General features: G+C 40.6%; 1 protein-coding gene across 1 annotated transcript in view; it reads left to right on the top strand.

Annotated features, from left to right (window-relative positions):
• Window positions 1-14651, top strand: part of pds5b (PDS5 cohesin associated factor B) — a 34296-nt gene that overhangs the window by 7871 nt on the left and 11774 nt on the right. The window contains exons 2-12 of the mRNA XM_078265791.1: window positions 1569-1696; window positions 2065-2268; window positions 2607-2693; window positions 6750-6847; window positions 7766-7892; window positions 8315-8395; window positions 9231-9371; window positions 11047-11162; window positions 11616-11710; window positions 11978-12123; window positions 13410-13561. Coding sequence (XP_078121917.1) covers window positions 1589-1696; window positions 2065-2268; window positions 2607-2693; window positions 6750-6847; window positions 7766-7892; window positions 8315-8395; window positions 9231-9371; window positions 11047-11162; window positions 11616-11710; window positions 11978-12123; window positions 13410-13561 — 1355 coding nt within the window. The 5' untranslated portion in view covers window positions 1569-1588. The remainder of the gene's footprint in view (window positions 1-1568; window positions 1697-2064; window positions 2269-2606; window positions 2694-6749; window positions 6848-7765; window positions 7893-8314; window positions 8396-9230; window positions 9372-11046; window positions 11163-11615; window positions 11711-11977; window positions 12124-13409; window positions 13562-14651) is intronic.

The following is a 14651-nucleotide window of genomic DNA, read 5'->3' on the forward strand; positions in this document are numbered from 1 at the left end:
TTCTTTTGAAATCAGGTTTTCCATTTTTGATTTTTATATATATATATATATATATATATATATATATATATACATACACACACACTCTCAATCTGGTTGCAAAGGGCAACCGTTACTGTTGAGCCGTGCATTGTGGAATTAATGTTAATTAGCTGCAGCTTTCAGGTGATATTAGGGTTGGGCAATATATTAAATTAATTTAGTTACTTGTAGGTTTTGTATTTTTAATGTGTAAAATGGTTATTTTCAGTCAAAAGAAAGGAGGAAGATGATAACATCAGTTTTGAGTCATAACATCCTGTAAACTTTGACCTGAACAGTTGAGGAAACTAGCATGAAAAGATACCATAACATGAGGCTGGAGGAAAGTATCGTTTTGGTTAATACTGCTATCTGCCCTCTGATTGTAGTGCTTTGCCTGAGGCTATTTTTTTTAAATTGTAGTCTTCTAATTTATTGATCACAAAATTAATTGGATGCTGTACATATTTTATGAACTCCCTCTATAAAAGTATCAAATCATAAAACATTTTTAATCATTGCACACTCCGGTCCACCACACAGACTTTTGTATATTCATGAACTATGAGTCAGGCTTCAGTTTGTCTGATGTAGGTAAAATGAAATCATATTCCCAGTTGGACAAATTTGTTTTTAATATCTTTAATGGACAACAAGCAGTGGCAAGGTGAGACGGGTCAGTTAAGTAGCTGTTGCCGAAGAGCAGTGTAAAGTGCAGCGTGGCTGATCATGCCATGAGCCTTCACATCGGTCTATATGCATTACATTAATGCACATTTTTGGGACTATATCTCTGCAGTGCATTTCTTTTTACACTTTGTATTGTGAACCTTTGCACTTTCTTTGGAAAATTATTTCTGCACAAAATGACCACTTCTAAAAACTGCACAGCTCTCTTATTTTAATTCGCATATGTTGTTTCAAACTTTAGTTTTTTCACATTTGTATTGTCCTTTTCTTCTATATGTTTCTTGGTTATTGCAATACTTGCTTTTATTTAATTACATTTTCTCTTACTGTGTTTTATGTAATGCAACGATACACCGAAGCAAATTCCTTGCATGGTAAAATTCCCTTACTGTTATATCAGATTCTGATAATTAGCAGTGTACTCAGTTTAAAGTCAAAGCACATTTTGCATCATGTGAATGCCCTAAACAAGAATTGGGTGTAATCCTTGACAGGCTAGTGGCCATGGTAATGAAATGTGCACAATGGTAGCAGCAGCTCGCAGTGAAAAGTCAGCCTGCTCTCTGAATGCAGCAATTCCATCTGTGATTCAGAGCTGGTCGAAGTCTACTGCCTTAGGAATACCTTGCTGAATATTTCAAAAGTCTCTATTGCAGACCTCTTTCGAAGCTCCAAGTATTCAAAGGATTTGCCTTGGGTTCCAAATAGTTAATAATGTGCCTTTTCTTGCTGTTTTTTTTGTTTGAGGTTCAGCAAATCTTCAAGGTTTTAGGTTTTTAGTCCCTCTTTCTGTGTTCTCGGTCTCCCCTTCTTTCTGACTCTTCTCTAATTTATTACGTTACTCTGTCTTTCCTCAGGCAGTGAAGAGCTAAAGAGAATGGCTCACTCTAAAGCTCGAGTCACAGACGGGAAGGTGACCTACCCCCCGGGGGTCAAGGAGATCTCTGACAAAATCTCCAAAGAAGAAATGGTCCGCAGGCTCAAGGTCAGCTTCTGCTGCAGCAGCGTCTCCTCTGTTTACTGTGTGTTTGCACACTGTTTTGTTGTTGTTAGTATAGGTAATTGGTAGTAATATTTAAATTCTATGTTAAGATTTTAAAAGTTTTACTTTTTTGTGTAATTCACCATGAATTGATTTATTAATTAGTGCTGATGCATTATTGAAAGAATTTTTTATTTGAAGTTTGCTTTTTGACTTGTCATGGTGTAACTGAACAAATGGAATGCCACTAAGAGACTTTAAACCTCCTTGCACATTTGAGCTAGTTAAAAACTCACCTAGCTATCTAGTTTCCAGCCACCAACCTCCTGCACCTTCTCCCCCAAATCAATATCCCCCCACCCCTCTTTCAGATGGTTGTGAAGACCTTCATGGACATGGACCAGGACTCTGAGGAAGAGAAGGAGCTGTACCTGAACCTGGCCCTCCACCTGGCCTCAGACTTCTTCCTCAAACATCCAGATAAGGACGTGCGTCTGCTGGTGGCCTGCTGTCTGGCAGACATATTTAGGATTTACGCCCCAGAGGCACCCTACACCTCCCCAGATAAACTCAAAGTAAGATGATGACCATATTGCTCGGGTACATTAAACAAAATACTGCAAAATGACATCACGCTGCTCCATCAGGATTACTCACTGTTGGAATTACATTACCCTGTTGCATCTTCTCTGGAATATTCACTTAATTCTGACAAATAGATTTGTATTTTCATTTGCCAATTGTTTTGTGGAAGTTGGCCTGAAATGTGTGTATCATTTGGCTGGAGACTTGACAGCACTCAGACAGTTTATTAGACGGGCACAAATTAACATTCAGTAACAAGTTATGTTTTTCTAATGACTACATTTGTGTGTGTAGAGCATTCACCATGTGCGTTTCTTTCTTTCTCCAGGACATTTTCATGTTCATCACAAGACAGCTCAAAGGACTGGAGGACACTAAAAGTGCCCAGTTCAACAGATACTTCTACCTGCTTGAGGTATGTGACGGTGTGTGTATGGATCAGTGTGAGGGTTGGGGTTTGATCGCATTTTATCAAATCCGGTTTTGTATCTCCTTGTTAAGTCTGAATCCCTTAGAATCAAATCTAGAAATGTGACTTTCAACGTTTAGCGTTGTAGAGAGAGAGTTTGCATCCCTAACTTGAGTGGTATTTCATAAAGAAGGCTCGGGGGTTATTGTGAACTTGCTGCAAATTTCATGTTCACAATGTAGCCGGGGAAGGAGATCTTTCAGGAAACAACCAAACACTGGGTACGCCCCATAGCCTTTAAATTGCATCCCCGACTCCTCCACTTGCCTCCCTTCCTTGCGTCTTAGTCCCTCCCACCGAGGAGTCCCTGGAGAGACGCGAGGAAATCATGGGAGGAGAGAGGCAACGAGCAAATGTGTCTTAGATGGATGAGACGTCCTTTCCTCTGAACCGTCACATGAATTTGTCAGCTGTTTTGGCGGAGTTAGCAACTCCTTCAGCTGCACGGCTTCCAGGAAGGCTGCTCTCGTGTATCCTCAACTATAGCTCCTCGATGATCCCTCCTCAATGCTCGCACCTCGGGGCAGAAATAGAGCTTTGAGACAGACTTCACCGAGGAGGGACAGAACAACTGCCGGTTCAGCCGAGGAGTCGAGGAGCTATCAAATAAGGGGCATGAGATGCAGCTACTGTTTCTGTCTGGCTGATTGAAAGCCCCTTTCCGTTTGTTACTTTACTTCATGTTTGAGATTCACTGTGCAGAGTTATGTATGTGCAGAGTTTGACACTAGAAGGCTGTTTTTACTCGTGCTGAAAGGTTGTTTTTTTTTTTTTTTTAGACGTGTATGCATGATCATGAATTCTGACATGAGTTAGTTGTGACACTAGTTTGGAAGACAATAGTGGTCTAATGTGCAACTTAAACGGGTGTGATGTGGACACTTGCCTCCTGAGCAAAAACACTGAGAGGAGTTTATAGTGAAGTAGGAGACTGAGACATCTTGAAATGACAATATTTGAGTATTCATATCTTGAAAATGAGGATAGAGAAGTAAATGTAAGTTAAAAAATGTATATGGGGAATTGAACTTTATTCTGGTGGAAAAAAACAAAAAAAAAACATTCAAAGCAGAGTAATTTTTAAAACCGGTCTGTAGGGGGTCATTAGGCATGAAGCTTATCCTGAAATGTTATGGATAAGTTTCCAAGGTAATTTACGTCAGACTTAACTAAACCTCTTTTATGAAACAGAATTTCTTGAAAGTAAGCCTGGCCTAACTGGGGTCCTTTTATGAAATACCTCTCTGGATGAAGCCACCTGGTTTTGGGTTAGATGTAATTTGTAGTAGGTTACGTTTTTCGTCTTCTCAACTTTCTGTTACTGTTTTGGTGTGGAGTGGAGAGGGCAAGCAGAGTGTGATTTACATGTTATCTGGAGGGAACGTCAGTCTTCTGGACCCCACAGCCCGCTGCTTTGAAGCCTGGCATCACCACACAGCCAGCGGACGGTACCGTCTTCCATGAGTTCACAAGGAACTCCCAGACAGCAAACATGTTTAGTTACCGTAATTCCTCAAATAAAAACCGGGGCCTTTATTTACCTGAACTGCAGAAGGTACCAGGCTTTTATTTGAAGCAGGCTTTTGTTAGAGGCAGGCCTTTATTTCTAATTCCATCTGTTTGATAAGTATAATTGTTTTAAATAAACTGTTTTAAATGAAAAGCCATAGCGTTCCAGTGGACAGAGATCATTCATTTTTTAACCAACATTTGCAAAAATATTACAATATACAACAAAAGCCAGAAGGGCAACAAAGCAACTTGGGTCAGAATTAATCAAACGCCACCAATGTGTCAGTTTGAACCCTGTAAATGTACCGGGTACTTATTTCAAAGGTACTACGGTATTGCTGGTAGATTATACACTATAAGAGGCCCAGCTTTTAATTGACTACCGGTTTTTATTTGAGGAATTACGGTACGTCTGTTTCTCTCTGCCGTTGTTGCTTTTCACATAGAACCGCCTGGTTAAAGTTAACTTAGGGCGCTTTCACACGTACCTCATTTAGTTCGGTTGAATCACATTAGACTGTTTCCCCCCTTGGTGCGGTTCGTTTGGGTTAGGTGAGAACGCGGGAATCTCGCACTCGGATGCGCACCAAAAGCTGACCAAACAAGCATACCGAGACCTGCTTGACCATAGACATAGGGCGTTTTCACACCTGTAGTTCAATTGCTTTGGTCTGAATCAGTTGGTGAGTTTGCAAACTTGGAGCCATTTGCCCTCGGTTCGGTTTGGTTTCACACCTGGAAAAATGCGTACCAAAATGGGCCATTACAAATCCCTCAAGAACGTCTACTCCTCTTATTGGTCGGATGTGTCTGGGGGTGGGATCAAGAAAGTAAATACAGGAAGAAGGTCCTGTGTTCTGGACTAGTGCATATTTCTTGGATCTCCATGGTGAAACCAGCTCATTTAATTCTAGTTCGATTCAACCGAACTAAACGAGGCGGGTGTGAAAGCGCCCATATATATAAATGTCTGTGCCTGACGAGGTGGTCTCGGTACGCTTTCAGTCGAACTTTGGAGAGTTTCGTTTGTGGTGAGAACCGCGCCAACTATGTGTACTCCGCAAGTCGACTGAGCTAATGTCTCCTATAGTCAGGTGTACTTTGCAATCTCGGATGCGGCAGAGCAGCAAACTGTAGCAGCTTGCAGTGTTTCTCCTTAACAGAAATAGACCGCAGTCAAGCTCGCCGTCTGTCACTCTCATCTCCTTGGTCAAACCAGCCGCCGCTAATGTTGGAGATAGACACCGGCAGAGAAGAGTGAAGTCTACGTCTGCTCGTGAAACATTGTGCAATTATTTAATGTAATGAGCTAGTTTGATCATGGAGTTGCAAGAAATATACACTAGTCACACAGGACCTTCTTCCTGTATTTACTTTCTTGCCTCCGCCCCAGAGCTGACCAATAAGAGAAATGACTTTCGTGCATGATTTGTAATGACTCATTTTGGTACGCTTGGATTATTCCAAGTGTGAAACGAAACAGAACCATGGGGACATTGCTCCAAGTTTACAAACTCGCCAGCTGATTTGGACCAAAGCAAACAAACTATATAAAACATCCTTAACTGACGTTATAGAGGTCTTGAAATTGGGTATTGAATGACGAGACATTTTTTCGATAATCGATACTTTAGAGGCAATTCGGTCGGTGCCTAAAAAGTATTGAATTCGGTACCCAGCCCTAGTTTGGGAGCTCCAGGTGAAGTCGTGAAAGTCGTTGCTGTAGCTAGATGTACGGTAAAGCCAGAGACTGACTGCGGTTGGGTCAAGCGTCAGAGCAACGTGCACAGAGATGAGGCGCTCTGTTTTTCTGTGCCGGTCGGCTTTCTTCTTCTCCAGCATTTAGCGGCAGGCTAGAACACTTGTAGGCGTATACGCTGTCAGATCTGGAAGAATGGCATCCCTCGGTACCCATGGTACTGTAAAAAAAAACGAGTACCTACATGTTTTCAGAAGTTTGGTACTGATGTGGTCGGTACACACTGTACACTACCTGCTAAGCACCGAACGGCAGACTGACAAAGACAGCACTAGCTGGTGAACATAGTTGAGCATTTAGCAGCTAAAAAGCTAGATACTTCTCTCAGGAGTTGTTAGAGACCAAAACAGAGCTAAAGGAGTATGAATTCATCATATATGTAGCTAGAAACAGGACTCCAAATTATTTATAATGGTGCTCTGTAACTGCTGGATGTGTAAATAAGTAACTTTTTGTTAACAAGTTTGCCATTTGTAATTTAAAAGGTAAGGAAATGTCAATGTTGTGTTTGCTACTTGTTTCCGCTGCCCCAAGTGGCCAAAGTGGTTATTGCGGTTTAAAAGGGAAATGAGTTTGATTTGGTTTTTGGAAGATTATCGTTGAGAGTTAACCAATAAGCAAACATGGCTATCCTTCGCCCCCTTACCACATTCTTCTTTCACTTTCCTAGTTTGCATCTGCATTATAAATTGAATTTTCACTAACATCCTGCCTCCTCTCTTTTTGTTCAGAACATAGCATGGGTGAAGTCCTACAATATTTGCTTTGAGCTTGAAGACAGCAATGAGATATTCACCCAGCTATACAGAACACTCTTCCAGGTCATCAAGTAAGTCCTTTTATCAAAGCCCACCTGAGTCTGACTGTTGATATTTGTGTGTCCATATTTGTTGCTGTGTATGTGTGTCCATCTATTTTATTTTTTAACATTCCCTTCTTTCTTTTGGCTGCGACAGTCCTTAATGTCAGAAATTAACCCTTAAGGCTCCCTATCACAGCTCAATCAGTCTCCACTGCAACATCATGAAACGGCACAGTAGCAGTCAAGTTGTTTCTCTTTGATTGCCCTCCCTCCTCTCCTCTCTTTCCTCCTAACCCCACTCTCAATTTCACTCTGCTGAACACAACCTTGAGGGCTGAATTCTGCAGTACAGAACTTGGCTCTTTGCCATCGGAACAAAATTGTGGTTGTGCGTGTCAAGGTTGTGCCAGCACAATGCTTTTTTTTCTTTTCTTTTTCATTATATAGGAATAATCTAAAGAGCTATGCTTGACATATTTGCAGTGAGCTAGAAGGTGTAGGGGAATACAGCCCTTGTGTTTGTGTGTGTGTGTGTTAGGGACACTATCAGTGAATGGGAGGTAATGAGACTAGTAATGCCTGGCAGCGTTGAGGACCGCAGTCACTGAGATACAAATCTAGGTAATAAGCATTGCCTCCCACTGTAATGCAGATCATAATGAGCGAGTACACCCACCCTCTGTGTGATCAGTGCATCGCAGTCTGTCTGTGTGAGGGTTTGTTTTCAAGATGAGAGATTCAGCAAGTGAAGAACATGAAACCTACAAAATGTCTGCTGTCAGCAAATTAAATCTTAACACTCTTAAAAACTATCTTGGATTATTATAATTACCTAAACCCAGTCAATTTTAAGTAGATTGCTCAATAGGAACCAGTGTGGAATATTATATTTAATAAGTCATACAATGATGCCATCCTTTGACCCCACTTGCCTTGTTTCCCTAGCAATGGCCACAACCAGAAGGTGCACATGCATATGGTGGACCTGATGAGCTCCATCATCTGCGAAGGAGACACTGTATCACAGGAGCTGTTGGACACCGTGTTGGTCAATCTGGTCCCAGCACACAAGGTATGAGCTCAATGTATAGATGCACATGCACTAAACGGGCACAATCACACAAAAAGCAATTAATGTACACACACACACACACACACACACACACACACACACTCCCACCATGAATGTTGATTAAAGTAGAGACTGCTCAGTAACTGATGGTCAGAATTGAGTTGTCAGTATATCATTGTCCATACCCTGTAATTCAGTGAGACCCCTGCAGGTGAGAAGAGATAAAGCATCTTAAGAGTTTGTGCACAAAAGAGTTTGTGGACATCTGTGCCTAGTACAAGCATCCAAATGGGATTCTGTTGAGTGAAGAAATGGACTACACCCTTATTTTTTACATTTTATGTAGTTTTTTTTTTTTTAAACATTTGTCCGCACATGTTCTCTGACCTGCTGTTTTATTCACCACTTGTTTTTCTGTCTAGAATTTGAATAAACAAGCGTATGACCTGGCCAAAGCTCTGCTGAAGAGGACTGCTCAGGCTATTGAACCATACATCACCAATGTAAGATTAAACCTTTGACACACTCTTGTTTATTTTTTATCTTTACGCTTTTATATATGGCTATATGGATATTTAACACTGGACACCTTGCAGATATGTACGTCCTGTAATAGCCATACATTTGTTGAGAGCTGTGACAGTCATTGGTGGAACAATGCATATACTGTAGCTTCTAAGTTTGTCTTGTGTAGCCTAATGGGAAGCATGATACTAGCACTGCCAGCGTATTTGAACCAGGGCCAGCCATGCTAGAAATGTCTTGGCATCGCAGGGGTTTATAACTGGGCAAATGATGAAGCTTTGTAATGCGTTGGACATTAAAATGAGCTGTTGAACATAGTTGATGCATCCAAATATTGGTGCCGAGGCTCACATCGTGCACATGCAGCTTCAGTGTCGTAAAATAAGATTTAACCGAGGCTACTGGAATAGGGTGTAATAGGCCCACAACTGGAGGACCCCGGTTCATGCAGAGCAGAGGTGTGCTTGAGTAAAACACTAAATCCCTAATTGCTCCAGAGATGCTGTTCTGTACCTGACCTTTGACCTCACCATAGAGGAGAAGCAAGAAACAAGAGAACTTCGTCACAAAGATAACAATGTCAATAAATCACCTTATGGTCTATGTAGCACATTCTTACTTTTTTCTGACAGCTAATGTAATCTGAGCCTGTGCCTCTACATCTGTTGCATGCAGAGACATATGCAGATCCTCAAGAATGCCTTGAAAAAGGAGCTGTATGTCAGAAAAGTCACAGTTTGAGTTGCAGGGCCATGTAGGATCTCTTTTGGATGAGATTAACCATTATTCCTCCCTCTCTGTCCTCTTCATTAGTTCTTCAACCAGGTGCTGATGCTGGGAAAGACCTCAGTCAGCGATCTGTCCGAACATGTTTTTGACCTCATCTTGGAGCTTTACAACATAGACAGCCACCTGCTGCTGTCAGTGCTGCCGCAGCTCGAGTTTAAGCTCAAGGTATAGAAAAAAAACAAACACCAAACTGCTTTGTGGTTTTTCAGACTTTTAATGTCTACCGTTTGTTCTGCTGCGTGTGCCTATTTGGACTGTCTTACATTTCTCATATCATGTTGTTAGTATAATTGTTTTGTGCAATACACCTTACTGTACTTTATTAGGGCATTTGACAGATAGAAAACATAATTATGACTATAATGGTTATTGTTATTCGATTTTGTTGTGATATTAAAAGTAGTTATAGAGATAGAAGCTGGATTAAAATGAGTTTATCCACACACCAGTAATCTGGCAATCACCAGACCAAGCTCAATCTTTTAAGTCTGGGGAGTCGGCTCTGTATTTTCTACTGCACAAGAGGCGTGATCAACGGGCATAGTTCAAATGACTCTGAACGCAATTGGATAGTCCTTCAACTAGAGGTGTTGAAATTAATCAAATAATCGATGCATCGAGACATGGACGATGCTGCATCGATAATCGGCCAGGCAATAATCGATTATTTCAGTTTACAATTTAATGTAGGCCTAACAACCTTTCTGTTTATATATTCTGTTATGTTTTGCACATTCAGGAAGTGCCATGTGCTCAGTGCTGTAGTTTTATGTATCCAATTTATTTAGTATTGGAGCACTGCAGAATGTTTAGTTTTTGAAGCTTGAAAAGCTATGAATTAAATATCCTATATGGCTTTAATAGAAAAATGTATTTAACGCATTGTGATGCATCGAGATATCGAAACGCTGACATGATAATCGTAATCGAATCGGGAGATCATTGAAGATTTACACCTCTACCTTCAACCAATCAGACCAACGATCCTGGTGACGTAGCAGCGACAGCGGCATCAACGGGTTGCTGCGCTTCGGTGGCCGTCATGTTGAATGTAAACAAAAAGCTGCTTGGTCGCTTCTCTATCGTCATCGTGTTAAACCTGCCAATAGCGTGCCAGGTGGATAAGCCAGTTTGTGATTGGTTCCCGTTAATTTGTAACGGAAGCAGGATAGATAAACGTACAGGTTTCCAGCCTGAGCTGCGGGGCGAAATCAAATCGCCGGCAGATCGAGCTGGATTTACCCAGTCTAACACACCAGACTAAAAACCAGAGTTCTCTGACCCCACAGAATTGCACATTTTCTCTTTCTCTGCAGGTTTGTTGATTCATTTTAGAAAGATAGAGCAGTCAGCATAATGTTGCCTCTGCAGTATCTCATAAAGACCTCCTGCTGATGGATAACGCTCATTAACTGTTCAGAGGGAGTGTAGCTCACTGCCGTCTCCTCAAAATAATAGCTGCGATATAATCTCTCCCCCACAAACTACACACTCTCCCCGGCTCTCACTCATTCGTTGTCTCACTTTCAATTTCTTCATCTTTATCTCTCATCGCTTGTTTTCTCTATCCACTGCTTTTCCTCTTTCAACCTCTCCTTTCTACCTTCTGGCTTCCTTTGTCTTTACTTTTTATGCCCATTCTCACTGCTGTTTCCTCTTCTTTGTGACTCATTCTAAAATAGGATTGATACCAAAGAAACTGCTGGTTGTTTTTTGTCATTGTGAAAATGGTAATGTTGCCAATGTGGTCACTCTAAATGACTTGGAATGTATGTCCATTCAACACAGCCAAATTCTCTGCATAATTTTTCTGTCTCTCACCTTCCTTCTGTCTCTGCAGAGTAATGATAATGACGAGAGGCTGCAGGTGGTGAAGCTGCTGGCTAAGATGTTTGGAGCCAAGGACTCTGAGTTGGCTGCACAGAACAAACCACTCTGGCAGTGTTACCTGGGCAGGTGGGTTTCAGCGTTGTGGCTATGGCATCGACAGATCCTTTAAAAAAAAAAAAAAATCAACCATATTTGATTTTTCTTTTTTTTTATTCAATTATTGTTTCTTATTGTTGGTGGTTCACTCTTGGATTAATATGAAACGGGGTTGTTGTAGTTTCACACCATCACATTAGCTTTGGTAAACAAAGCTTTCGTTCATGTTATCTTTGTTGTACTTTGTCACACACACACACACACACACACACACTTGGTAGTTTTTGTTGCTATATTCAGTTTGAAATAAGCTTGTTTTGTAAGATCTGTCTCTTGGTTTATGACTTTGTTGCATTGCAGTCATTAAAGTGTTACATTTGGCTTCCTGGAATGCTGTGTGTGCATGCAGCAAATACCTGCTGGGTTATTTATGTTTTTGCCTTGTGGAGGCTGATAATAACATTTCATTTATTTTCCCAAAAGGTTTAATGACATCCATGTGCCTATCAGACTGGAGTGTGTCAAGTTTGCCAGTCATTGTCTCATGAACCACCCAGACCTGGCCAAAGACCTCACAGGTAAATCAGCTGAAATGCACTGACTTTGTTCTTGCAGATACATTTTTGGTAAACCTGCTCATTTTGATCTGTGTTGTTATTTTGCCACTATATGGATATGACACCACAACACTTTACCACTTACAAGCTTCTAATAATATTAATAATAAAAAAATACTTATTGTGGTTTCTTTCAATTTATAAGAAATGAGAAGCAATTGCCTGATATTTTCTGTGTTAGAGGTGGTCAGGTACATCCCACTCATTTGTTCCTGTTTTCTTTCCCAGAATTCTTGAGGGTCAGATCACATGACCCAGAGGAGGCCATCCGCCATGATGTCATCGTCTCTATAGTAACTGCTGCCAAGAAAGACTTGTCTCTAGTGAATGATGCATTGCTTAATTTTGTTAAGGAGAGGACTTTGGACAAGAGAGTAAGTGGGCACCTTTTTGTGCGTGTTGGTATGTTCTCATATTGTTTGTCAGTGTGTTGTACGTGGGCCTGGGCAATACAGCCAAAAAACCCTAATCACATTTATTTCAGCCAATTTAGATATTTCTCACAATATAAATGAAGTCACTATTATTTCTGTTGAGCTTAAAGATTCCCCTAGTAGTAGAGTCAAAACCTGAACAATGACAATTGTATAAGCCGCAAACAGCTAAAATTATTTATTTATATGAAATTAAACAAATCTTCAAACCTGCTAGTTTTAAATTCTTGTGAATCTCTGCTGTGTGAAATGTTAAACTCCCTAATTGTTGGTGGTAACTGTCAGCACCATGTTTTTTTTTTTTTTTGCTATTAAAAAAAAATATGTGTCTATTAACTGGAGGAAAGCACATAGTTATGTTATGGTTTGTTGTTGAGGTGACTCTTGGAGCCCAACAGCTCGTTCCAGGGGATGCGCCTAATTGCTGGTTAGAGTGTAAGCCCTTGCACTCTGTGGGCTTTATTAGATGGTGATGCTGGTAGTTTGTGGCATTTCTCATCTTTTGTTGGCACGTTTTTGGTTAGAAAACATTATACATCCCCCTCTGTTTTGTGTGGGACTTTAGATAGCATTAGCCTAGCTGCATTTTTGTGCATATTTGTCCCATCCATTTTGGGGCAAACGGGGCTTTAAGTAGCCAAAGTGTCTCCACACCACCAATGTCTTCTTTCCTCACTATCTACAACAGCTCTGTCAAGTCTGCTGCTGCTTCCTGTGAAGTTTCCTCTTTAGTCTAACTATCCGGCTATGTTTGGCTAGTAATAGCTTTGTCTCTGTAATTTTTGGGTCTGTTCTCAAGCAATGTAGCTTGTTGACTGTATATCAGAGTTTCTAATTTTCTTATTAAGAGAACTTCCTATTGTGATCTAGGGCTGGGCGATATGGAGATATCACTATCTGTTACCAAATAGCTCGATATCGATATTGTGGCAATATTATAGGGGTTGACTATTGGTGCTTTCACAAAGTATTTACACAATGAGAGTTATGATAAATAATTATCAATAATGTGGATATAATGACTAAGTAGGTAAAGGCAAATATTAGAATGTGAGAACAGTCTGGTAGGGCCCAGCCCTACCATGATCTGTGTATCTCATTTAAATTGCCCAGCCTTGGTTGTGTGACAAGCCACTGTACAGTAGCTTCTCATAGAATTCCAATTTTACTAGTAGTCATGATTGTAACGTCTGTCCCATTATTATTTTTCTTTCTTCCTTTATCAGTGGCGTGTACGTAAGGAGGCCATGATGGGCCTGGCATCGATCTACAGGAAGTACTCGCTGCAGGGAGAGGGAGGGAGGGAGGCCTCTAAACAGATTTCCTGGATCAAAGACAAGCTGCTCCACATCTACTACCAGAACAGTATCGATGACAGGTCTGTGTTTATGTGTTCCAGTCAGTGATATTAAAAAGTAGGGCCTTTTTTTTTTTTTATATTATAAATTTTAGTAAAGTGTTTAATACCTGCGGGTAAGTGTTTAAAAGGTAGAGCATTTTAAATTGGTTCCCTAAAAGATGCTGATTAGGCTCATTGAGTTACCTGAATCAGTTGCACTTCATTTGCTCAACCACAGCTTTCGTGTGTGCCTTGAGCTATTGGTAATGTACCTTGGATTTCATTTTGTTTGATAAATGTGTCTTAATCTATGGATAACTAGCCAAATTAACAGCCGACTTTGGCAGTGTGCCAAACATTTGTCACCTGTCTCAAACAAAAACAGTAAAATCAGGCTTTTAAATCATTCCTTGAGAATCCAAAAAGCAAAGGCTTCTTTCTAGACTTGAATGATTTCTCACTACAGTTAAAGGAAGAAACGCCACCTACAGTAGCCTCAGGGCTCCAAAATATAAAGCAGTCACAGCAAGTAAATTTTTTTTTATCCTTTAAGGAGCTAGACAACACACTGCAGCATCACTCGCTTTACTTTTAACAGGAAAATTTGGTGTGTTATTGTTTCTCCACCTAAACATGCATAACATGAGGCTTGTCGCTGGTCATTCTGAAAAATGTCACTAGCTGAAGAACTGCAGACGTAGATGAGCAATGTTGAGGCAAAGTGGGCACCACCAAAAAAAAGCCTGAACGACACCTCCAACAAAACATCATAGTTTTAGATCTAACTGCAGAACAGTGTCTGTGGGTGCTGTGCTGTTGTGGAGCTGCACAGCTACCAACAGGAAAAGTCTGTATTGTAACAGGCAGTTCCTGAATGTGTAACTGTATGAAAGTTAAGCAGGGCAACATTGACATACTTGTGCATGCTCAACAAATTCTTTCATAACACATCTCTTTATTATGAGAGCTACTAAAATGTGAGATTATTCCAGGACCACTGAGAAAGTATTTCATGTCTATTTAATTAGATAGTCTCTGATATGTTTGGTTAGAAACGGCCAGTGATGGACTATAATCTCATTCATGCATAAATATTTGATAAAACATTCAGGAACTTATAAATAGTAAC

The sequence above is a fragment of the Sander vitreus genome, chromosome 13, assembly GCF_031162955.1.
Source record: "Sander vitreus isolate 19-12246 chromosome 13, sanVit1, whole genome shotgun sequence".
In the NCBI taxonomy this organism is placed as follows: domain Eukaryota; kingdom Metazoa; phylum Chordata; class Actinopteri; order Perciformes; family Percidae; genus Sander; species Sander vitreus.